This window comes from Echinops telfairi, unplaced genomic scaffold (assembly GCF_000313985.2).
Source record: "Echinops telfairi isolate 266 unplaced genomic scaffold, ASM31398v2 ScPeMD7_7469;HRSCAF=8507_1, whole genome shotgun sequence".
Classification (NCBI taxonomy): Eukaryota; Metazoa; Chordata; class Mammalia; order Afrosoricida; family Tenrecidae; genus Echinops; species Echinops telfairi.
Window position 1 is genome coordinate 79,170,950 of NW_022111373.1, and position 24,805 is coordinate 79,195,754.

Consider the following 24,805-nt stretch of genomic DNA (forward strand, 5'->3'; position numbering starts at 1 on the left):
TTCTTAATATGATTAAACTATTAAATTGTATGATATGTGACTTATATGACAATAAAAAGATAAAAAAGAGAAATCTCCCAACATACCAGTGGCAAACCGCTTCTTTAGTAAGGAAAGCCTATAGCCAGTGCCTACAAGTTCAATATCAACTCCTGAGAGGGTACTTCCCTCGCTGACAAATTGCACCGCCAGTGTGGTTGGTTTACTGGGTCCTTCTGAAAGGTCAAATTTTGCTCTGAGGGATCCTGAACCTACAAGAAAAAGCATAAAGAACTTACAGAAAGGCAAATTACATCTCATACCAAATGAAATTATTAAACCATCATTCATGTTAGCTCAACAACATCAAATTCACCAAACCTATGAGTCATGAGAAATAAATGAGTCATTCCAGTCAGGTTTTATTCCGTGAATTAGAACTAGTTTTCAGTGAGCAAATCATCTTAAATTCACGCTTCTCTCCGGTTCAAACACACCTTCAGAGACGTTTACTCCTGAAAAGCTTGTGCACTGGACATACAAGAGGGCTTCAAACGTTCATGAAGACACGCATGAGGACAGAATCTCCCATGGCTTTTGAAGCCTCGTGTCTGAAAGGGAGCCAAAAGCAGCAAGTCACCCAGGAGAGCTCAGAAGGGTGCAGGAGCCCAAGAGAGACCAAGGTAGGATAAAAGAAGAAAAAGAAAATTATTTTGCAGGGGGCCTGTAGCATGTGGTTGGGAGAGGCAAAGAAGGAAAAGCAGCTAAGATTAGCATTTTCTAGTCACTTTTCTTTAAAAAACTGTACTAACATCCTGCCAAAGAAAACCTTTCTGAGGGGGTTTCTTTCTGACATCCCCTGTATTCAACGCTTCATTCTACAGAAGTAGTAAGTCACTAATTAACCATGAGTGAATGGGACAAAAGGCACCAAGAGGCTCTTGGAGCTATGGGCACACAAACACACCTGTCTCTGCCCAAATGGACAGATGGTGATAGTAATCATACTGTCATAGTCAGAGGTAACTAGAGGTGCTGAGATGGGTTACCTGCATGAAAAACCAACCCCAAAGGCTGGAGAACTGGTGCCTGTGCACGGAGAGGGGCAGAGGTAAGACTAGAGCGGTCGCAAGCACCAAGCTCTAGATAATTGTACGTGTCACATCAAGAGACGAGCACTGCATGAGGGGAGAAACACCACGAGAAGGAAAACCAGAACAGCCAGCTGAGTGTTACAAGGACGAACGGCAGGGAGTCCACTGGAAAGTCAGTAAAAGCCGACAGATCAGAACTGGGCTGGGTGAGGCAGGTGGATAGAAACCAAACCAAACGTATTGTCATCGAGTCCATGTCTGCTCAGTGTCCCTATAGGACAGGCTAGAACGCGTGCTGTGAGTTTCTAAGACTATAACTGTTTATGGGAGTAGAAAGCCTTGTCGTTCTCCTGAGGAGCGGGTGGTGGTTTAGAGCTAAAGACCTTGTGGATTGCCGCCCAATGTGTAACCACTACACAACCAAGACTCCAAGTGGCTAGAACTGCTGGGTAAAGTGATGTGCAGTGACTCCCTGAACAGTAGTTAGTATAAGACTACAGAGAAAGCCACATGGTGCCCCAACACGGATCCTTCCTACACCCTGGTGTCTGGTGCTGTAGGTCAGGAACGGAGACCAACTGCTGCCCAATTCTTTTTTAAATCATTGTATTGGGGGCTCATACAACTCTTGTCACAATCCATCCATCCATTCGTACCAAGCATATTTGTACACTTGTTGGCATCATCATTCTCAAAACATTTTCTTTCTACTTGAGCCCTTGGTATCAGCTCCTCATTTTCCCCCCTCCCTCTCCCACCCTCCCTTATGAAACCTTGAAAATTTACTATTATTATTTTTTCATGTTTTACACTGCCCGATGTCTCTCTTCACTCACTTTTCTGTTGTCTGTCCCCCAGGGAGAGGATTATATGTAGATCATAGTGATCAGTTCTCCCCCGACCTTTCCCTTACCTTCCTTGTATCACTACTCTCATTTTTGGTCCTGAGGGGTTTATCTGTCCTGGATTCCCTGTGTTTCCAGCTCTTATCTATACCAGTGTACATGCTCTGGTTTAGTCAGATTTATAAGGTAGAATTGGGATCTTGATAGTGGGGGGAAGAAAGCATTGAAGAACTAGAGGAAAGTTGTATCTTTCATCGGTGCTATACTGCACCCTGACTGGCTCATCTCCTCCCTGCGACCCTTCTGTAAGGGGATGTCCAGTTGCCTACAGATGGATTTTGGGTCTCCACTCCACACTCCCCCTTATTCATAATGGCATGATTTTTCAGTTCCTCGATGCCTGATACCTGATCCTATCGATACTTTGAGATCACACAGGCTGGCATGCTTATTCCATGTAGGCTTTGTTATTTCTCAGCTAGATGGTCTTCAAGCCTTTAAGACCCCAGATGCTATATCCCTTGAAAGCCTGGCACCATCAGCTTTACCACATAAGCTTTGCTTATGCACCCGTTTTATCTTCGCTGATTGTGTTGGGAAGGTGAGCATCACAGAATGCCAGGCTAATAGAACAAAGTGTTCTTGTGTTGAGGGAGTACTTGAGTGGAGGCCCAATGCTCATCTGCTACCTTAGTACTAAACCTATAAATATATGCACATAGATCTATTTCCCCATCGTCAAATATAAATATATTTACATATGTACATGCCCGTATTTAGATATCTATAAATGCCCTTTGGCTCCCAGTTCTTTCCTCTATTTCCTTTTACTTTCCTCCTGTCCCACTATCATGTTCAGCCTTGGTTTGGATTTCAGTAATTCCTCTATGCCCAATTCTTAACAAATGCCCAAGCCCTCCTAAAAGTGTTTATAATTTCTGATCTGCAATGCACGTCTGTGATGGTTCCACCACAGGCCCAGAGTAAGTCATCTTAGAAATCCTTAACTTCAGAATTTGTCCTGTCCCCTCCTGGGCACATGAGCCACAGACAGAAGCATTTCTATCATATACTTACCTAATTTGAATGTTTCTTTTTAAAGGCTCAACTGATACAAAGTGTCGCCTGATTCCACTTCAGCTCCCCTACAAGACAGGCGAGCACTGCCCCATAGGGTTGCCACAGTGGTACTCTTTTCCTTTCCTGGTGGTACCATATTTGTACGCATGCAGCTCACATGTGCCTTCTATTCTCCTTGCACATTGCTACCTCTTCCTGAGGGGGGTGGGTGCTATGCCAACTTATTTTTACATTAAAAAATTGACAAAGCAGCATTCATGAAAATATTTCCCAGATGAGGGAGCAGCTGGCCAACAAACTTAGAAGGTGGGTGTTATTTGTGCACAATTATAATTACTCTTTACAGAATCAGACTGCTGCATCTTGCTCACACACAACAGGTGTGAGCTGCTAAACTTCCAGTTAGCAGTCAAACACTTATCAAACCACCAGAGCTTAATACAACATGATAACCACATTCATTATATTTTTCCATTTCCTCTTATAGATCCCCTAATACCTGAATAATAGATGAAAATATCTGATTATGAAAATCTGCACGGTGCCCGGCTATCAATCAGAATAGTGTCTGGGGTTTTAACTTAAAGGCTTGCATTCAAACAAACAGCCATCCATCTAAGCGAGGAGTCAACTAAGTCCACATGGAAGAAGCACACCAGCACGTGTGATCCACAGATGACAACGACAAAACTCAAATATGGTGAGGAGAAAAGCGTCAGAGCTAAAATCATGAACTCCCAATCTGTGGAGGGCTAGGGGTACGGCAGGAGCCCAAACCATCTGCAGAGTACCAGGTCAGACTGAGTCACTGCAGATCCACTCCAGCCACAGGCATGAGTTCTGTCAACCTTCCTATCAGACAGAGACAAGTGTAACTTGATTATGCTGGACTGAACTCGACACTCGGCTAGTTGACCACCTTACAGGCACGAGCGAAATTTGTTCTGGGTGCAAGTATCTCTTACTGGTTCCATGACAGAAATGTCTTCCTTCCCTTTATTATTACTGGGGATCTTTTCCTTCTTATGCATTATTAGTATTTTTGTCTGTATACATTATGTTTTTCCCCTTACCACCTTAACATGACTTTGTTACCTACTGCGTTCTGTTAGGTCTTCCAGTTGTGAAGCACAGGGAGAGTGGGTGGGTGTATTGTGGTAATTATGGATACAAGGGGTTACAGGGAGTACAGGGTGGGGTGGGGGACATAGGGAAGGAAAGGGATTTTGGGGAGTAACTAATGAAGATGGGAGGCAGGTGGAAATGCTAGAACAGATTATAATTGCATAAATCATCTTGACAGTTTAACCAAGGGGGGCACTCTAAAACAGATGTGGGGGTGATTGTACAATTCTCCTTGAAATAACTGAATGATTGAACTATTGAATTTATATGATATGTAGATTAGTTGCGAATAAAACTGCTGGGGAAAAAATCTTTATCTCACGTTTTAGAACAAATTCCTTTCTTGATAAGTGTACCAACTCACTTATTGACTGGCTAATGATCTGACATTTGGATTGAGGACAAAAGTAAAAGAATCTGACTATGCTGTGCATTAATGATATACATCTGGCAGTAGTGACTAGAGAGGTGCTAGGCTGCAATGGTCAATGTTATGTGTCCACTTGGCTGTGCTATTAGTAGATTCATAGTAGCCCAGTGGTTATGTAATCATCTAGTCACCCTCAGCTCTGTGATGTAAAGATGTCATTCTCCATTTTCACTTAATGCCGATTTCTAAAATAACGAGTGGGTCTTTGGAACCTAGCCATGTTGGTAAGTGAGAGGTGGATGCATTTAAAACAGTGTGTTTTTCCGAGGAAAAAATTCTTCGTTCCTTCCTTGCAAAGTGTTCTTAAGCCCTTAATTCAAGTAAGATTTCTGTTTCATTTCTAGGTTAGTCCCCTAAAAACTAAGAGAGTAATGCAGCTGGTAAAATTCAGTGCAGCTGGTCAACTTAAGAGGCAACCTCTAAGTACCCAAAACAGTAGCAAAACCTACGCAGTAGACCAGATATTTCACTGTGTGGCTCTGCTTCTGCATGGCAGTGCATGTTACAGACAACACAGCACACACGCCCATGGTCCATTGCACTGAAACACTTATGAAGACTATACTGATGCGTTTTATGTTTCAATCACATTGTACTTTAAACGTTTAAAAAGGCTGAGCAAAACTTGAAAAGCCAAAAAGCTAGTCCACAAGAAGTTATTGGTTGTTAAGTAAGCATTCAAAACCGGGCAGAGGAGTTCTTATTTGCTTAAGAACAAATGCAACTATCTATTGTTAAGGCTTGCTTGTTTTGGGAACTGAACCCTAACCACAGGTTGAATTGATGAGGAGACACAAGGACTGACCTTCTAGCAGAGACTTCCCTGTGCATTGTGAAGACAAACGGGCAAACGTGGTGGGAAACAGTAATGAACGTGTTTCTCCTTAAACGGTCATCACAGAACTGACAGCAGCCAACAGTTGTTTTAATAGGATTACTCGGCCAGGAGAGAGAGGCTCTCTTAGAACAATAACATAGGCAAAGAGACTCTTGTTAAGGCGTGGAGGCTTTCACCTGACGTCTGGGAGGGAGGAGAACCCCACCAACAGAATCTGAGACTAAAGACACTGAGCACACTCTATTAGGTGCTTTCCTTTGATGCTGCTTGCACACAGTCACTTACGTAACACTGACAAAGCTATACGAAAGCAATTTATTTTTCTGACAGAGAAAGCATATTCCATCTAGAGAGGAAAAGGAAAAATATGTTCTGGATCCTGGCAGGTTCACTCTTATTTAAGGCATTAAGTTCCACCTAGTGGCCAATGCCAGAACTGACCAGAAGGCAAGAAATTCCAACAGGAAATTTCAAATAAACGTGCCTGAAAATTTATTTTCAGTGGCCCCACACTGTAAATAAAAAGCACATATATACTTACCTCCATTTTCTGATTTTTCTGAAATACCAGACAATTTCCAAAGGGCTTTCATTTGTTCTGCATTCCTAAATAAGAATAAATATCTTTGGATCACATGTCTAGTATCATGTACACATGCATAAATTCAATATTCGTTTTATAAAATTTCACCAGAACTATTATAGTGCTAAATTGGATACTCTGTTTAAAAATGTATTTACAGTATAGTATAAATACAATGCACCAGGTTTTTCGATTAATGGAAATTTACTAAATTACATAATTGTTCTCGTTTCTATTGGTCAGAGAAAAGAAAACTGCAAGTGTTATCTGCGGCCCAGTACCTTCATTAACAAGGAAAACCAACCATTCGTACAAAGTGAAGCAGACAGATAGGAAGCGTTAGCATCTATACTAGCAATAGAAGACACAAGAGAAGCAGTTGAGGGACTGGAGTAACGAACACTATTGAGCCAGATGTGACTCCTGTGAGATCAGTGTAATGCTTACAGAGCTTAGCAATCTGCCCACGGGAAAAGGTTTATTTTGGATGGAAGTTACTGGCGCTAACATTGAAAGGAACAGCATTTTTCATACTAATGGCTGATAAGGGTAAGCACACTACAGGTTTTCCCACTTAGAAAACAACTCTCAGAAGTTGGGCTCTAAAAGGCGGATTGCAGCAGCAGTTTGGCAGACTTTGGAAGAAGATGGATGATTTACCATGTTGCAGGGGGCAGGGACTGCATGTGTGTGACTCCTCCGTCCACGGGCACCACCACCTGCATGTTGGAGAGCACGCTGGGAGCCACCATGGCTTCCGGGTTGTACTTGTAATCCACTCTGAGGTCCGTGGTGCTGGCACTGCATTTCCAGTATGTTGCAAGATTCAGAGGAGTAGACTGAATACCATTGGATGACACCTTCATGGAGGAGAGACACACCGAAAAGCCAAATCCGGAGCTTTGTTTTACTTTAATGGCATGCATCCTTCCCTATCTCTAGTCGCTAGCTTAAAGTAATGCCGGCTTTTACCAGGAGTAAGAAAATCTCTCAAAGGGCGGACCAGGGACTACCTGCCTTGTTAAAAAATGAGCCTTCCTCTGGGGCCATCTGCAGACCATGAGATCTAGCAACATGGTGACACATATCTACACATGTACAGTTGAGTGTTGAGAGAATGTCTCGACACTCAACATAAAATTCTATGATTCTTTATGAATCTTAAACCAGTGAGAGAAAAAAAGTCACCATGTAGTTCGCATGTTAGAATGCTTCTAGCTTCAAACGCTTAACTTGAACACAGGGTCCGGCTTAGGTAGCACAATTCCGTGAAAGTTTTCAGCTCTTTTGCTCAAATGGCTCCTTTTTAATGAGACCCATTCTACCCACTCTGCCTGAATTTACACTGCAACTTTCATTTTTCGATCTTCCTTACCTTACTCTACACACTGCCTTTTCTCTATAGCATGTATTTTCAAACATAAAAATTATTTATTAGATTCACTGTTTCCCCATCCACAATCCCGGCAATTAGCAAGCACTAATGTTTGTTGACTGAATGAACAAATGAATACTTGGAATAAACTGTAAGTATGCAATTTAAGTCACGGCACTTTTTAAAGTATCCATTTCCTAGCAACATAATCCATCTTAAAACAACTTCCATATTAAACATTCCAAAAATGATGTTGTTGTTAATTGCCACCAAGTTAATTCCAGCTTGTTTCCCTTATGTGCACAAGAATGAACTGCTGCCTGGTCCCCGGCCATCTTCACAGTGACCCACATGCCTCAGTCATCACTGCAGCTCTGTGCTAACCCTCCCTGGCCCTTTACTTCACCAAACCGGATGTTCTCCTTGGGAACCAACCCCTCCTGATGACGTGTCCAAAGCACATGAAGCTGTTCATTTTATTGAGGGTCACTCTCTTCTTCGCTGTGGCCCAAAGGTTTTCGTTGGTTCGTCAGAATTAGATTGTTAGATCTTTCTTCCTCGCCTGAAAACTCTGCTGAAGCCTGTCTATTACATTACAGCGTCTATTATCATAGCAACATGCAAGGCATGGCACCACAGGAGAATAAGCAGGCAGTAGTCAAACAATATAGAAGTATATACAAAAGAAATGCTATGCCCTGGCAATTCTATTCTCATCGTTATCTGCTCACAAGAGTATGTATATCTATCTGGTTCAGGAGTTTTCAGGCATATGCCAGCATGATTCCACCTCCCTCTTTTCAACGTCTGCAGTAACATTAATCAGTTTCCTCCTCTACTGGTGTACATGTTTCTAACCAATGCTGCAAGGATTATCTTTTGTATCTTTATCTTTGCCCACGTGTGTGATTTCTCAAGAATAGATTTTGAGAAATGGAATTGATGAATGAAAGATTACATCTGTTTAACAATATAATAATCTTCAAGAGTTCTACTAATTTGTACTCATATTAACCGTGGTCAAATCCCTCTTAATTCTATATAGAGCAACCTTATTTCACTTTTGTTAATCTCTAAAATTGAGAGCTCATTGCTGCCTTAATATGCCTTCTAGACTAATAGTGACATGGAGCTTCTTTCCATATATTATCCATCTGTTGCTTAAAGAGCTCTCCGGGGCAAGTCCTAAGGTCTATCTTATGTTCTGCAAATACTCTTCTCTCAGATTGAACACTGATTCCAGTTCAGGGTTGGCTTTAATCAAATATTTTCTACACACACATTTATTTATATGTGTCATATATCTCAATCTCTTCTTGTATAGCTTCTGCGTTTTGTAGTATGCTTAGAAAGGTCCAGATTAAATTATACGTGGTACACATATTTGCAGCACAGACCTATTAAAGAGCCAAGATGCCACTTTGAGGGCCAAGAGGCACCTGCCCTAAACCATGGTAGTTTGAACCGCTTCAGATGCACGTGAAAGCTGGAAGTGGACGAAGAGGGATGCTTTGAGTTAGGGTGCTGGGGAAGACTATGGAAAGGACCATGGACTGCCCGTAGAACAAGTGTGCCCTGCAGGAAGTACGGTCAAATGATCTTTAGAAATGACGGTGAGACTTTATCTCATTTCCTTCAGACATGTTATCAGGGAGCCCAGTCCCTGGGAAAGAACATCATGCTTGGGGACATACAGAAGGGGCAGCGGAAAAGAGAGAGGCCCTCAATAAACTGAACTGACACAGTGCTGCAGAAACAGATTCAAGCCTAACAAGTATGAAGCTGCTGCAGGACCATGAGCATTTCATTCTGTTGACACAGGGTGGTTCTGAGTCAGAACTGACTCGATGGCATTTCCATACACATACATTCATCTGTATTTCTGTACCTTTATGGGTTTCATTTATTACCAATAGGTCATTTGTGCCTATGGGCTTTTATTTTGTTTAAGTGTGAGTTAGGGATTCAGCTTAATTTTTTCCCAAATGTCTAGCCTGCTACCCAACCCAACACAATGTATTGAACAATTAATCCTTTCCACATTATCTCGAAATGCTACTTTGCCATACATTTATGTTTTCAATTTCTTTTTAGAACAGTTTCTGGATACTCTAATCTGTTCAAATTCATTTGGCCATCTACTGCTGTGACAACTTCAAAATTATTAAATATCGACCTCATACTAAGTGGGGAGGAATCCTGAAGGTACAGTGTTGAAGTGCTCAGCTGCGAACTAGAAGATCAGTGGTTCCGATTCACCAGCTACCTTGAGAGGGAAACCTGTGCAGACTGCTTCAGTACAGATTACAGCCTTCGAAATCTTGTGGGGCAGTTCTACTCTGTCCTCTGGGGCCACTAATCAGTCAGAATCGATTTGGTTTGGCTAGAGGTTTGGTTTATAATAAGGTATTCTCATTACAGCGAAAACAGTCCACCTAATTATTCTTTAAGGCATTTTCTGACTTACTCTTCCAAGCTTTATGATTCCAGAGATCTTAAAAATGACAGCCAAATCAACAAACAAACACATATCTTTACTGGGTTTCTGACTGAAGCCACACTAAATCTGTAAGTTAATTTGGAAAGCTTTTTACAGCATTGACTCTTCTTTTCAACAAATAAAATAACTTTTCTAACTGACTATATTCAAGTCAGTTAAGGTTTTATGTTTCTTCCTATTTTTTTCATATTGTAAATATTTCTCTGCATTAATCTCTCTATTTCATTGTTTTCTTTTGTATTAATTTTAAGCTGATCACCTTATTATATTCAACTATATCAAATAACTCAGTTGATTCTATTTTCTAGGAATACAATACCACCTATAAATAAAAATAAATTTGGTTCCTTTTAACCAATATTGCTAAGAAAGCATTCATGCATTTATCTTTACTCATTATTTTAAGCAAAGATGGATGGTGAACTTTGTAAAACTGGTCAAAGGGTCCATTAGTTTATTAACACAGGTTTTCCAATTTAGAAATATCTTTCCATTTCTATGAACAGACAAACAATCCAAATTCACTGCTCCTGGGTCAATTCTGATTCATACAGACCTGTAGGACAGGGTAGAACTGTCCCCTGTGGGTTACCAAGACTGTAACTCTTAATGGAATAGAAAGTCGCACTTTCACCTGAGGAGTAGGTGGCTGGTGGTTTCAAACATTTAACCTCTGTTAGGAGTCCAACAAGTAACTGACAACGCCCCCACTGACTTCCTATCCCTGTTAGTCATGGTATCTTATTTAATAATCTTTTATACTGCATTCGTTAATATTTTAATTTAGGGTTTTTAACAATGGCATGAAACTCACCTGATATTTTAGGACATCTACATTATAATAAGAAGCAGCTGGATTTTGCTCTGATAGCTTCTTGAGGTAGAGAGTAACAGCTTGCATGTTCATCCAAAAATCTTTTGTGTTGGAATCACACTGTGATGGATCACTGTATAGAGAAGAAATGTTTTCATTATTTTGCTTTCTTTTTTTTTTTAACCACTTATTAATGTGGTGACTTTGGGAGGACTAGTAGAAATGAACCAACAACGTGAAGAAGGAACATTAGGGGGACAGAGCCTGGTGCCCAGCACAAGGTTGCCTGGTGAAAGAGAAGATGGGGAAGATTGCACCACCACCACCACCACCACCACCAAACTGAAGACCAAAGAAAACACACAGACAGAACGGCTGCTTAATGATAAGTACTTCTGGTATTGTCTTCAAACGGACAATTCTTGTTTCAAAGAGGGAAGCGGTTTCTTTAAAGAGAAGCTGCACTGCTCTGCAAACACTGCGATAATGGAAAGCACACCCACCTGAACACAAGCTGTGCATTCGGAAGAATCTGCTCAAGCCTGCTGAGGTTTTTCACCCTGAAGCACAGCCCAGCCGGGGCCGGATTGCTGGTGAAGACTTTAATAATGCCGCTTGGGAAGGAGATTGTGATGTCACCAGTGATCTTCACAATACACCTGAAACCGGGATGTCAAAAAGTGACTACATAATAAGATGCCTGACCCTCCACTCAAAGTATAATTGGTTTAACAACAAAATATGTATACATAAAATACTCTATCTGCATATGCATGGCTTTCATTATAACTAGATGACTTATTTTAAGTACACACAATGGTTGTACATGAAATAATAGACTCTTCCGGCATTAGCTTTTACTGAGAGTGAACACTTCATACAAATGGAAAGACGACAGTGTTCCTTCACTTTTCCGGGGCCACCATCCCCCTGGTGGTCCCCTGAAGACATCACTGACCTAGAAACAACGCCTAGTGGTCGCTGTTTTCCGACATACAGAGCACGGGGCCTATGGGTGGTGGGAGATGGCGTGCTTGCTCTCGTGGCCTCTCCCAGGCCCTGCAAACACTACGCTTAAAGATTTACAACCTGAGAGCCCCTACATAGAGGCCCTATGAGTCAGTATCAACTTGATGTTGGAGGGTATTTTATTTTTGTACATCTAAATGAAAGCGACTACTAGCACAAATCCCAAGCACGAAAGCAGTAAAATGCTCCCGACTGTACCGCCTCACTCCTGCCACTGCTCGTTTCTCTGCCTCACTTAGAGCAAAGCATATGGAGAAGCGTTTTCTGTATTTGCAGTCCCTTCTGCTGTAGAACTCCCTCCAAGGAGCTTTTCATGTCCACTAACTACTACAGGAAATGTTGCTCTGGGGAGAGTCACCAGTGTCTTCCATATTGCCCAGGTAATGTTTCTTCGCTCCTTGGCAGCAGCAACGGATACAGCTTCACCTTTCTTCACGATACGGCGCTCACTTAAGTTTCTCACACACTGCTTTATTGGGTCCCTGTTCATGTCTCTGCTGCTGACTCTTTCAACCTCCTTTGCTGTATCATTCTCACCTTCCTGACTTCTAATCCCTGGAGGACCCAAGGGTTTAGTTCTCAAACTTCCTTCTAACAACTCCCCAAGGCCCACAATTTTCATTATCAACATTCAAACTAAGGTCTATAATTAATTATCTCTACCCTGGACACAGCTCCTGAACTCCATAGTTATTCGTTCCCGTGGATTTCAAACTTGACAACTGTTTTCAAAATGTATTAAGAATCTCATTACTCACCATCTCTGCTACCAATACCCATATCCAAGCCACTGTCACCTCTCACCTAGGTTTCTACAGTTAACCCTGTAACCAGCAGGCCCTCTAGTTTATTCTTCAGGTAGCAGCCAGAGTATGCCTTCAAAAACCTAAGCAAGGGGGGAGCGGGGAGGGAGGGGAAAAATGAGGACCTAATGCCGGGGTTTAAGTGGAGAGAAAATGTTTTGAGAATGATGTACAAATGCGCTTTACACAATTGATGTGTGTATGGATTGCGATAACAGTTGTATGAGCCCCTAAAAAAAGGTTTAAAAAAGAGTTGTATGAACCCCTAATAAAATGATTAAAAAAACAAACAAAAATAAACCTAAGCCAGTCATCCCTGTTCTAATTAAACCCTCCACTGTCTTCCTACTTGACTCAAAAATAATTTGAAACTGTTTATCAAGGCTTGCAATACCAACTTAAGCTGGTACCTCTCTGGATTCACCCTCTACTCCTCCCCTCTTGCTGACTCCTGCTCAGTGACAAACAGCTCTCCTTGCTACTTCTCGAATATGCCAAGTCTGCTTTATGTTGAATTCCTTACACCACTGCTTCTCTTTTGAAATGCTCGTCCCTCAGTTATCTGTACTGCATGCTCCTCCACTGTGGGGAGCAGAGAACAGAAAGAGAGTGTATACCGATGAATCCTTTATTCTCATACTTTAAAAGTCTGGCAGGCTGGGTTTCTGGAGTGGAGGGAGGCCTTTGCCCTTGTGAGATGGAGGTAAGTCCCCATCACATTCTCATAATTAATATTATTCCTCACTACACCCTTCCATAAAAGTGCTACCTTAAAGTTACCTCTTACAAGCACATGGCTGATAGCGCTCGCTCGCTCTCTCTCTCTCTCGTCCCACCATGATACCCAACCCTCTTGTACCCTCCCCCAGTGCAGGTTTCCTCACCTGTGACCTTAGGGGCCCTACTATTGACACACCACCCCCCTTGTGACATATGGGACTACTGAATACGCATGTCTATGGCTCCCTATAAATGTCTCAAGATAGTAAAGGTTTGCTCTCTCTTCTCCCAGTTCCACATGGTCCATCATGAGGAGCTGAGGTGAGCATACTACCATAAAATGTGTCTGGCTCCTTTATTTTATTCTCTCTCCTATCTTTCATGATTTTACTATAATCTTTTTATCATCGCCGGACAATTGTGCCTACTGGCCTTCGGTTGTTGGAGGCTGGTTTCTGCTGACTCTCCACCTCTTTTAAGCAGCTGCTAAGTTAACTCATTACGGAGGTTAACTTGATCTGAACTAGCGGCCTTCTATTGTTACTCTTTCTTCTCTTGCCCTGCTTTCCTTTTCTTCAAGGCATCTATCAACACTGATAATCCCAGAACCGAAGCAAAAACAACTCACTGCTACAGAGCTGATCCCAACTCACAGCCCCACGGGCCTTCCAAAGCGGTCCCCTTTACAGAAGCAAACTGCTACATCTTGATCCCACAGAGCGGCTGGTGGTTTCAAACTCCCAACCTTTTGTAGTGTTTCTTTATTCCCTCATTATAATGCAAACTCAGGAGAAAAGAACTTTGTTTTGTTCACTAAACTAATCCCAGCCCCTAATGTAGAGGCTGACACACAGGAAAGCACTCAAGTATTTGACGAGGGGATTAACGCAGAATAGATACTATTAAGAAAAGCAGGGATGATTATTCACACAAATACAATTCCCGTTAAAGACAGACAAAAATGAAGATAAATTAGGGAACAGGCATCACTACTACTGGTCGCACATATTTTCATTAGAAAGACAATCCCTTAAGACCGTATGAGACAGCAAAAACAGAAACTAGGTCAATACACAAATAATAGAAGACCCTGACCAAACATTTAACTCTATGCTCCTCCAACACACACACACACACACACACACACACACACACACGGTGCACGTGTTTATTTTTCAAACTAACTTGGTGGGATCTGCTCCTTTAAAGTAGGCGTTCACTGATTCTGTCAGCGCGATGGCCACGGGTAGGGTGTCCTGATTTCCCAGGCTGACAGGGCTGGGACCTCGTGATACACCTACAATACAAACAGTTCACTTGTTAAAGTTCTCAGAACGGCACATTAAATACCAAGACAGGGAGATTCACAATGTTAGCTGTCACAATTGACACCACTATTGGCTTCAATGCTGCCCAAAGTGCAGATCTGGAGGTTAAAAAACAGAGCATAAAACAAACTGGAACATGATACACAGGACCAAAAAAGACAAAGAAATCAGAAAAACATGTCACACTGACTTTTATTTTTAAAGGAATAGCAGAGGGTTAAGGAATGTCGAGGAATTAAAATTATAAAATAGGGCATCAGTCACACTCAAATACTAAATTCTTCCAGGTTCTAATAACCACTTAGCTCCGTGAAGTAAACTGGAGCTTTGCATTTAAACTATTTCTATCCAGGTACTAATACAGTGATACACTGTTGTCGTGCTCTCAGCCCCCTCTTTGTCTAGCGTTTGTGGTGTTGTGTCCACTGACACAGAGCAGCCCCACGCACAGCTCCATCTGGTGCGGGGACTGGTTGTGACAGGTTTCCACTGACTGACCGGTTGCCAGGTCTTTATCCTTCATGTGGACTCTCCACGAAACTGGTCAGTATTACAGCCACCAGCAAACCTCCAACTGGCAGTGGGGTGGTGGCTCTGCGTGAGAAGCACGGCCCCAGGAACAGCACCTAGCCTAGGCTCCAGCCAAGGTGGGCAAGAATTCTCCCTGAGCTACCACGGCATTCATCTTATTTCAGGGAAAATGATGCATGATTTAGGTCAATACGCATCTCAGAAATCTGCATATATGGTTTTGTTACATGAATGTTACACGATACTCAGTCATCAGATGTTTTCTTTTAGGTGTGATGACCTACAGAGAAAGTCTGAGCTACTTTTGAGATGGTGCAAGTGTTAATTCTGATAAAAATCAGCACCTCTTCCTCTGCTTCTCAACTATGGCTGAGATCTTGCGACCAACGAGAAAAGGTATATACCTCAACTCAGAAGCAAATTTTTATTCTAGATTTTGAAGAAAATTTGATTTAGAAAATTCTTCAAAACTGGAAAAAGAGTTCAGTGTTTAAAATACTTGGAGACAAGAACTACTGCTTAAAGGCCAATGGAATAAACAAGCCCCGCCAAAACAAACATCCAAAAACCTTTAAATTCATGAGAAAATAAAGATCTCAAGACTATGAAGTTATTTTAAGGTTACAAAACTATCACTTTCTAACCTCAAATATGCACCAGGTATACTTTGCTTAAGAGGCATGAGAAGGAGAAAAGGGTGCTTTTTTGAGCCACCAAGCAGAAGGATGCTTCCCAGGTGAGGAGGGCTGGGCCAGGATGACGAAAGGCTGTGAGCACAAAGCTGCACAAGTGTTGATGATCCAGACTGTGGCATGGAGCCCTGCTTTCACTGGCAGGCACAAAAACACACTGGAAACATGTCAGAGAAACCTCAGTGGGCTGTCTCAGTTAGTTGGATTACTCTGCACAGAGCAGAGCCTACACTGAGGGAAAGGGCGAGTGACTGTTGGCAAAGATTCAACTCTGTATCCGGTGAGAGATGGATCCAACAGAGATGTGAGAAGTGTACAGTGGAAAAACCGGCTATGCACACTCAGTGACAACAAACAAAACAAATTCACCGCCATCAAGTAGATTCTGACTTAGAGTGGCCTGACAGCGCAAGACAGAACTACCCCTGTGGGTTTCTGAGACTGTAGCTCTTTTGGGGAGTAGAAAACCACAACTTTCTCCCGCAGAAAGATGGTGGTTTTTAACTGCTGACCAACTGCGGACCTTGTGGTTAGCAGGTCAACGAGTAATACACTAAGCCACCAGGGCCCCTTATTCATCGACTAAGATGATGCAAATACGTGCTTGTACACGGGGAAAGTCCATGGAAATCTTAATTACTGTATACACTCATGTGTAAGCTGAGTTTTTCAGCACATTTTTAATGCAGTTTTGTGGTAAAATTAGGTGCCTTGGCTGATATTCGGGTTGGCTCATACTCTAGTATACACGGTAGTTCAGTCACATTTTCCCCTGATTATTATTCTAACACATCATCATCAGAAATTCAGGAAAGCAAATTTTCAGAGAAAAATGAAGGCTACAATCATCTTTCTTTAGCAAAGCAAATTATATGTAATTAATATTTTTGCTTAAATATCCTACCCAAATAAGTTATTGTTATATAAGTTATATAGTATTGTTATTATTATTATATGTTATTATTCAACTGCTTTGAAACCGAAAAGAAAGCTAGTTATTTTTTCAATTATATGATTTGTATATATATCAAAATTCTTGAAGTAGTTCCTCTACAAGATTTTGTTATGCCCATTACTGGAATGCTATCAAGTACAGAAAGGTGTTAGAAAGTACAAGGAAAACTCAAAATCCATCTAACATCCTGGCATATCATTTTCTATTTTTAAATTCAAGTTTCTGCTTACAATCAATTGGCTCAGGAATACTTCTTCAAAATGTACTGACATAGGAAGCATGTTCCTAGAAATTCTACATTGGTTCATTCAAAATAAAACTTTTGTAGAAATAAAATATTCTTCATATTCCTTCTAATTTGAGCTAACTTGTATATTTAGAGAATTACATGCTTTGAAAATACAAAGAGCTTATAGAGTTGAGACAGAGGTGTGAATGGGGGCACATTTCTATTAAAAAAAAATCAGTGAGTGTTTTTATGAAGTGCCTGTCAGGTCATGAGTTTAAAAGAGAGGCCCTCTTAAATATCACTTACATCTACCTGTGCCTTGGATTTCAGCTACTATTATTATTATTCTTTTAACTGATTCCCTTTCCTCATTAATCCCCTTTTCTTGGGTTCTCACAGCTTAAGAGTTAAGATTTGTTGAACTTCTTAAGACTGAGAGAAGAAGAACGGAAAGATGGGAGAAAATGCAAAAATACACATTTTAAAAAAATGATTAGAGATTTGATTCCAAATATTTCTGGACATTCACTGAAAATAATTAGTAGAGAAGTGGGACAGTTAAGCTTTCCAGTTATTCTTGATTTCTGAGACACTATATTGCTGGAAAAGGAAAAGTTAAGCCACGAAATATTTCAGAGAGACTTTAGGATCATTAGTCAACATACACATTTCCTTCCGATACCATACCTGGTGAGGTCTCCTGGTGCTTTTCAGATTCAGAGAGTGTCCCAATCAAATTATCATCTTCTATCATATTTAAATAAAACAAAATATTGCAGAAGAAAACATTTTCAAGAAACAAGAATAAAAATTTTCAATCTAAGCAAAAAGCTTAATAAGCATCGTAACAAAAAAGAGAACTTTCTAGTACATTTAAAGAATTCTTGTATAAAACCCCCACACACCCAGCCTGCTGGTGCCAGCACTGCCACCTAATTTAGCACTGGCTCAAACTATGAGCAAATCTGAGGAAAAATGGCATGAAAATTGAAATTCTCCATGTACTTTTTGAGGTCCTCTTATATATACCAACTCAATCAAAAGTAATTTAAGGTTTCCATTAACAAACAAAATCTCTAAATAATCTAGTGATAATGGAAAAGAACTAAAGCTTACCTTGTTTGAGCAGACCACTTGCCCTATCTGATTACTAGCAGGTAGGATCATCTATTTTCCATGTGTATAACACAGATTGTGTGAAAACAAACACTAACAAACTGCGTATACAAACACTGAGAATGCAGTTTTAAAACAATAAAAAGCTTATTAAATACAGTCATCCTATATAAACTTAAAAATAGGAAAAACACTGGGTTCACAAAGGTATATAAAAATAAGAAGGGCTGTTAGAGAGCAAACAATCAGCTTCACTCTCATCTGTGCTACTCAGGCCATCTTTACAGGAGCACACACATCAGCACTTCTGAGTTTTGAAAGAGTAATATATATAATTCAATCAACTTAACTGGTGTAGTTCTCAAATTTGGCATGCATTAGAGTCACCTTGGAAGCTTATTAAAATAGATTGGCTCATTCCCTCGCCATAGTTTAAAATTTAAAAGGCCTGCATTTCTCGTAAATTCTCAGGTGATGGAGATGATGCAAGTCCAGGGGCCACACCTGGAAGCCTACTCAGTCTGTGTCAAATCTCTACACACCAGTGCCCTGAACTATTATGGACAACCCTGTCACTGCCGAGAACAAACAGGAGGAAGAGTTTTAATAATTTTTGATGAGAGGCTGTTGTTTCAGAAACGTGCATGCTTTACGTGTTCTTGTGATTTATTACCCTATCGATGAGTAGAAAAGGTAGGAAGATTTTGTAGAAAAAGTAAAGATAATAACAAGAAAGTCTTAAGTAAAAATGACATGCAATGAAATGCTGGATTTGTTTGGTGAGGTTTACGCTTACATTGTGATACCTTAATAGTTATTTTTTAAATCTGTATTATTTAGATTCCTATAAGGGAAAAAATTATTTTAAGCACAAAGCCCCTTTCTTTCATTAAGTCAACTGTTTTTAAAACACAAACTTCCTTAGGAAGGTTAATTATCAGTTCACAGCAGAAAATAATTGCATTATATTTTGTCTCCAATAATTTCTACGGATCAATGTTCGTAAACTTGATGCTTTCGTAACAGTGCTATGATTAACACTTTCCTACTCAAAACGATAAAGGGTCCCTGGTGGCATAGTGGGTATACAGTCTGAATCCACCAGTCGCTTCCACAGGAAAAAGATGAGTTTCTTGGCTCCTACAACTGAAAGTCTAGGAAACCCTCGGGGCAGCTCTCTCTGTCCTGTGAGGTGGCAATGAGTCAGAACTGACTTGACGGCAGTGGGTTTGTTTTTTGGGGGGAGGGGCCTGACAATATAGATTGTTAATAAGAAAATGAAAATGTGGCTAGTTTGAGAATTTCTTTCCTGATTTAAAAAAACTCTGTTAAATTTCTCATTAGTCCATTAAAATCACCATCACCACCACCACCACCACCACCCTGATCTTATTTGGGGCCCAAATGTCACCTACAATTGGTAACAGTCACTTACCTACTGTTGGAGTATTGGCTGCACTCAAGGACGCAGCGGATGAGATGGAGGAAGAACTTTCTGCCCGGGCTAATGGAGCAGCAGGAGGTGGGCTGGTGTTAGAAGTTACAGGTGGGCTGAATGGCCTGGGCTTAAAAACAGAAAGTTATTTATCAAAATGTTCAAATAACTCTCCCCAAAAGATTTAACTTCTCAAACTGAATTTTAATATACCAAAACCAAATTTACTGAGTAAGAGTTTAACAACGCACGCACACGCGCGCGCACACGCACATACACACACGACATAAAATCCAAGATGCATAGGCCCAATGAGTTTCAAGGAATTATTGAGAAATAGGTAGTTCTTAAATAATGTTGTGAAAGGGTCTTTGCATGAGACACTTCAGGACATCACAATCAATGCGCCTCTAGCGCATTAAACAATGGCAGCAAGGCAGCAGCGGACTCAAGCGCCGGAGCAGCAGTGCTTCGCTCCGATGTGCACAAGTCCCCACAGGCCAGAAGCGACTCGACAGCACCTGACAAACACCAGGCTCTTCAACACAAGGACCTACTAACTGCTTCCTGAAGGGTTATTCACTATGCCTATAAATATCTGATACTAAATACGCAAGAACATATTTTCTCTGCAACCTTACCTGAAAGATGCAAAACACTTAAAACACTCCGTTAACTTGATAGATAAAAATATAATTTGCATTTCCTCATCTAAGAATTATCTATGTGAACTTTGCCTAATTTTGTTCTATGAAATCCTTGTATTCCTTGAATGCTAATCAGTCCTATGCTTTATTAGCTGCAAATATTTTCTCCTTAACATTGGCTGCTCTTTGCTTCTGGTGTTCATACCTGTGTCTATAATTTCCACTGTGATTCTTTGTAATGTTTCCTCATTGAGAAGGTTCACCCCATTCAGAAGTTTACGAACAAACAAGAAAAATATAACTCCAAATCACTTATCTTTATTTGGTGCACACGTTGTTCCAAAATCCTAATTGTTCACATTACATTAGCAACACTGTGAGGGGTTTTACACATTTTAAAATTTGGCTCATTTACGTGAGCTCAACTTTCCTTGTGTATAGCCTAACACTGGCCAGATTCCCTCCAGGACCCTCCTGGCAGTATCCTTCGAAGGTCTAAGAATAAACTACCATTTATTCCTTACTATTTGGCTTAAGCAGAATTATATGAAAATTGCTTCTTTATTGTGAGTGGGTCCTGAATGCTATTTTTGTAATACACCAACTTTCTCGGCAAATATCTACCCCCCCCCAGCCCCTCCCCCCAAGATAGTACACGTTTGCTATCATTTTAGCAAATCTCTTCTCTCCTAAACAATATCCTATTCGACAGGTAGGATCGCAGAGGGACTAGGAAGTGAAGAGGGAGTTTTTAGTTGGGAAACTTTTACTGTACTTTGCAGATTCAAGGAGGAAATTTCAAGCATTTAACGATAAAGGGGCAAATGGAAAAATATCGCGTTCATCTTAAATCAACATAGTTATATAATTAAACACTGAAACCAAAGACCTGAATACATACTATTTCATTAATCCCACTGAGTCTGCCCGAAGAAAGCTTTGGTCTGGAAGCCGGCCTTGGTGGTGGGACAATGGTGCCCACCGAAAGAGGAGTTGTGGGCCTGGCTGGTAGAGGAAAGAGCATTTGAAGAAAATCATTAGTATACAGCAATCCTTAGGTAAAGACATTCTATTGTAGAGGAATAGTAAAGATTCAAAGTTGATTTTTCAAGAAGTTTTAAAAAAACGTAATTATACATATTTGTTGACATTCTGGGGGTCTACCTACAAATAGACTTTTTTTTTTTAAGTTAGCAAATAACATTCCTGGGGGTGAAAGGGTTAACTTTTCAACAAAACTAATGAACATTAATATAAATTCTATTCCTATTTCAATCATTTATATATACAAAAATTAAATCTGGTAAATCAACTGGAAAAAATAAATTTAAGGCTTAAGGTCTTTAGTCTGTTGTCAATGATACATCTAAGTTACAGACAGTATAGCAAGACAAAGCACTTAGAACAGAATAGTAACACAGTGCTGAATACGCCTACCTTAATTAAACATGTTAATTAGAGTTTAAAGATGAACCAAGTTGTAACATTTTTTATTTATCAAAAGTATTTTTTAAAAACGTATTAGTTTATTATTTCCCAAACTAAATTTTATTAATTTTTGGTAAGCCTTCAAAATAAAATCTAACTTTTCCTAAATCCTGTAAAAATATAGACGTCATTGTTTTTCAGCGTTACTTGGGTTTTCACAATTTCACATACCAAGAATACTAATCTCCACATGTAGACCTAATTAAAACTAATTCTTACAATTGCAGGGATAACCAAATGAAAATAAAGTTTATAATATCAAAAGTCACAAACACATCTGCATAATCAAAGCCAAGACGTAAAGGGAAAGAAGTCTAAATCATTAAACAGATGAATCTGAACGGCTTTCTAACCCCGCTCGGTCCATCCCCAAACATGGAGTTATTATCATTTAGAGGCTGGCGAAGGTAACAGAACCTGTAGGGAAAGAAACACATGCAGCACGTTCTGTAAGTCAGCAGATGGACAAAGTTAAAGAATATGAATGAGTCTTGGTGTGTACATAGGGAAACAAACAGTAAAGCGTGTTTCCATCGAGAAGTGGAGGTGTGAAAGACACCTGGAGGTGGCCGGAAGAGAACTAAAGGACTGGCTAATCACAGGGGAATAAAAGTACACATGCAGAGAGAGAGTCGATTAGAAAGCCTACTGCATGAAGAAATACAACATGCACACCCAATTCAGATAGCCAAAATAAAATGGTACACTGACAGCAGCTGAGAGCCTAGGGCTGCTGCCTTCTTCCAATCAGGCCTGCTTCTCTCAAGCAGTACTCATACTTTAGGCTGGAAGCTGGAAGAAACCAGCACTAACCTGAGAGCCCTAAGACTTCCCTGTGCTATGACAGGCCCACTCTGAGACATGTTCGCTATCAGTTACACCCACACTGACCTATACTCTCTGGTTATTTCAACCCGAGAGAGCTTGGGAGAGCAGAGGCACTTACACCTGGACCTTGACTAAGTGGCCTAGCCATCATGACATTTAGATGGGTGCAAACCCAGGCTGGTAGAAGGGCTACATGTATTTAACTCTTACAAACAAAGCAGAACATTTTGAGGGCAAGCTAACAATAGTACCTATAAACACCAGAATTAACCTTTATTAAATCTGCATATCCACTAGCCACTGCTTCTTGAAGCCTCTGCAGGAATTGACTACAACATTCCTAAGTGTCCTAATTGTGTTTTGATTTTTAGTGATGGAGATGGCTAAGAAATGTTACTTAAATTCAATAGTGCAAGAAATATTTTTTAAAAAAAAATTTTTTTTAAAGGAAATAGGAAGTAATCTGTGAAATAGAAAAACAGGCATTCAGGGCTAATCAATACCTGCCCTGTGACATTACCTAAGAACAGACATGGCATGTTTTCCATACCATTCTTTATATCAGTGGTTCTCAACCTTCCTAATGCCACGACCCTTTGATACAGTTCCTCATGTTGTGGTGACCCCCCCAACTATAAAATTATTTTTGTTGCTACTTTATAAGTGTAATTTTGCTACTGTTGTGAATTGGGTGACTCCTGTGAAAGGGTTGTTTGACCCCCAAAGGGGTCGCAACCCACAGGTTGAGAACTGCTGCTGTATGTGATCAAAGACAGAGGCTAATTTAGAATCCAGAAGCAATGATGAAGCTGTAGAAGAATTATCAGCAGCATTATTAGTTTCTTCAGTAGTCATTTTTCAGGACATGTACTATTATGACAAAGATCATTTTGTTCCTCAGAGATGCAGTTGTTGGAAGACCTCCAATCCAAAGCATCAGACAACCTGAAGGTATTTCAGCGTTCCAACACAATCTCTGGAATGCCTTCTGAGCTGCACTGCAGTGAATAACTGTAACAAACTCCCCAGACAGAGAGATCCAGTGACTTTTGTGACCAGTAAGCAAAAAAGAAACTCATCTGTGATCTCTGGTGGTGCTGTGACAGCAGCGTGGCGTAGAGGGTTAGGGGAAAGTGTGGCTTCTAGACCCCAGAATCTGACCCGATTCCAAGGAAAGATTCCCTTTACCGTATACTCCGTCACACCAGTGGGAGAGGAAGAGGCGTTCCTAGTCTGTTCTTTAAGGATAGCTGAAGATGCAAACAATCGGAAACTAGAAGTAACAAGGTTAGTAAATTGTATTAAAAGGTAAGAAGGAAAAAAATGTAATATTGTAGGAGACCTTTGTGTTAAAACAAAAAAGGACAATATGTTAACAATTACTTAGAAATACTAGGCTAGGTGGCAGCAGCGCAACCACCTCACTCCTCAGCCAGGTTCTGACATGCTCTTTGAACAGGTAGCAACACTGGGAAGCTTCACACATCAGTTATTATAAAAGTGTAACATTGCCTTCATCTGGCAGTTATTAGATTTGGTTGGAATCATTTACTTAGACTTCTTCATTCTAACAGTGTGGCTGAAACTGGGTCACTGCTGAATGAAGAACATGAAAGAGGCCAGGGAAGGCAGGCAGTGACTTGACATCTGGGACTTTGCTCAACTGGACAATAGGAACGGGAGCAGATGTTGTGATGGGGAAAGGTGTACTGCAAGGCAAAAGCAGCTGTCATCACAGTGAAGACACGAGATCTGTATTTCACAATTTCACCCAGGGCCACTCTTTTAAGACAGGACACTATCAATAATGTTATGCTGTTTGATCATTAGTTGCTTTATGTGGAGACATAATTAAAATAATGACTACATAATTGTCTTTTTGCAACTTCATATTTTTTGCAGGGCAAAAATAATTTATGACATTATTTTTCAAAATATACGGGGAGGTTTAAAAATGCATGCTGAAGTGAATTTAAAAACCAGCAAACACTTAAATGTTTTAACATTTCCTAATTGCTAAACATCATATGAACACTGAATGAAAATGTATCTTTTTTTTACCTGAAGTGAAGGCGATATGGGCGAAACAGTCATTAGACAGGTAGCAAGAAGAGGAGAAAGAAGTTTTTTGAAAAAGAGACTGTGCTAAAGAAAACAGCAAGAAAGAAAGCATGGAATTATGAAGAAACTTCTATATAATCAAAGGCTCTGTGTTATGGATTAAAATATTTCTATTAATGATTTGAATGGCTTATAAAAGGATAATAATACTATTTAAAATTACCACTTAGAATGCTCATTATGTTAAATAAAAAACACCATCTGACATTTTTTTAAAAAA

General features: G+C 40.4%; 1 protein-coding gene across 1 annotated transcript in view; it reads right to left on the reverse strand.

Annotated features, from left to right (window-relative positions):
- FCHO2 (FCH and mu domain containing endocytic adaptor 2) overlaps positions 1 to 24,805 on the reverse strand; it is a 107,990-nt gene that overhangs the window by 3,255 nt on the left and 79,930 nt on the right. Inside the window, exons 16-23 of the mRNA XM_045285227.1 lie at positions 21,050 to 21,153; positions 19,502 to 19,631; positions 14,401 to 14,512; positions 11,167 to 11,322; positions 10,664 to 10,796; positions 6,635 to 6,834; positions 5,933 to 5,997; positions 87 to 251 (exon numbers count right to left, since the gene is read on the reverse strand). Coding sequence (XP_045141162.1) covers positions 87 to 251; positions 5,933 to 5,997; positions 6,635 to 6,834; positions 10,664 to 10,796; positions 11,167 to 11,322; positions 14,401 to 14,512; positions 19,502 to 19,631; positions 21,050 to 21,153 — 1,065 coding nt within the window. The remainder of the gene's footprint in view (positions 1 to 86; positions 252 to 5,932; positions 5,998 to 6,634; positions 6,835 to 10,663; positions 10,797 to 11,166; positions 11,323 to 14,400; positions 14,513 to 19,501; positions 19,632 to 21,049; positions 21,154 to 24,805) is intronic.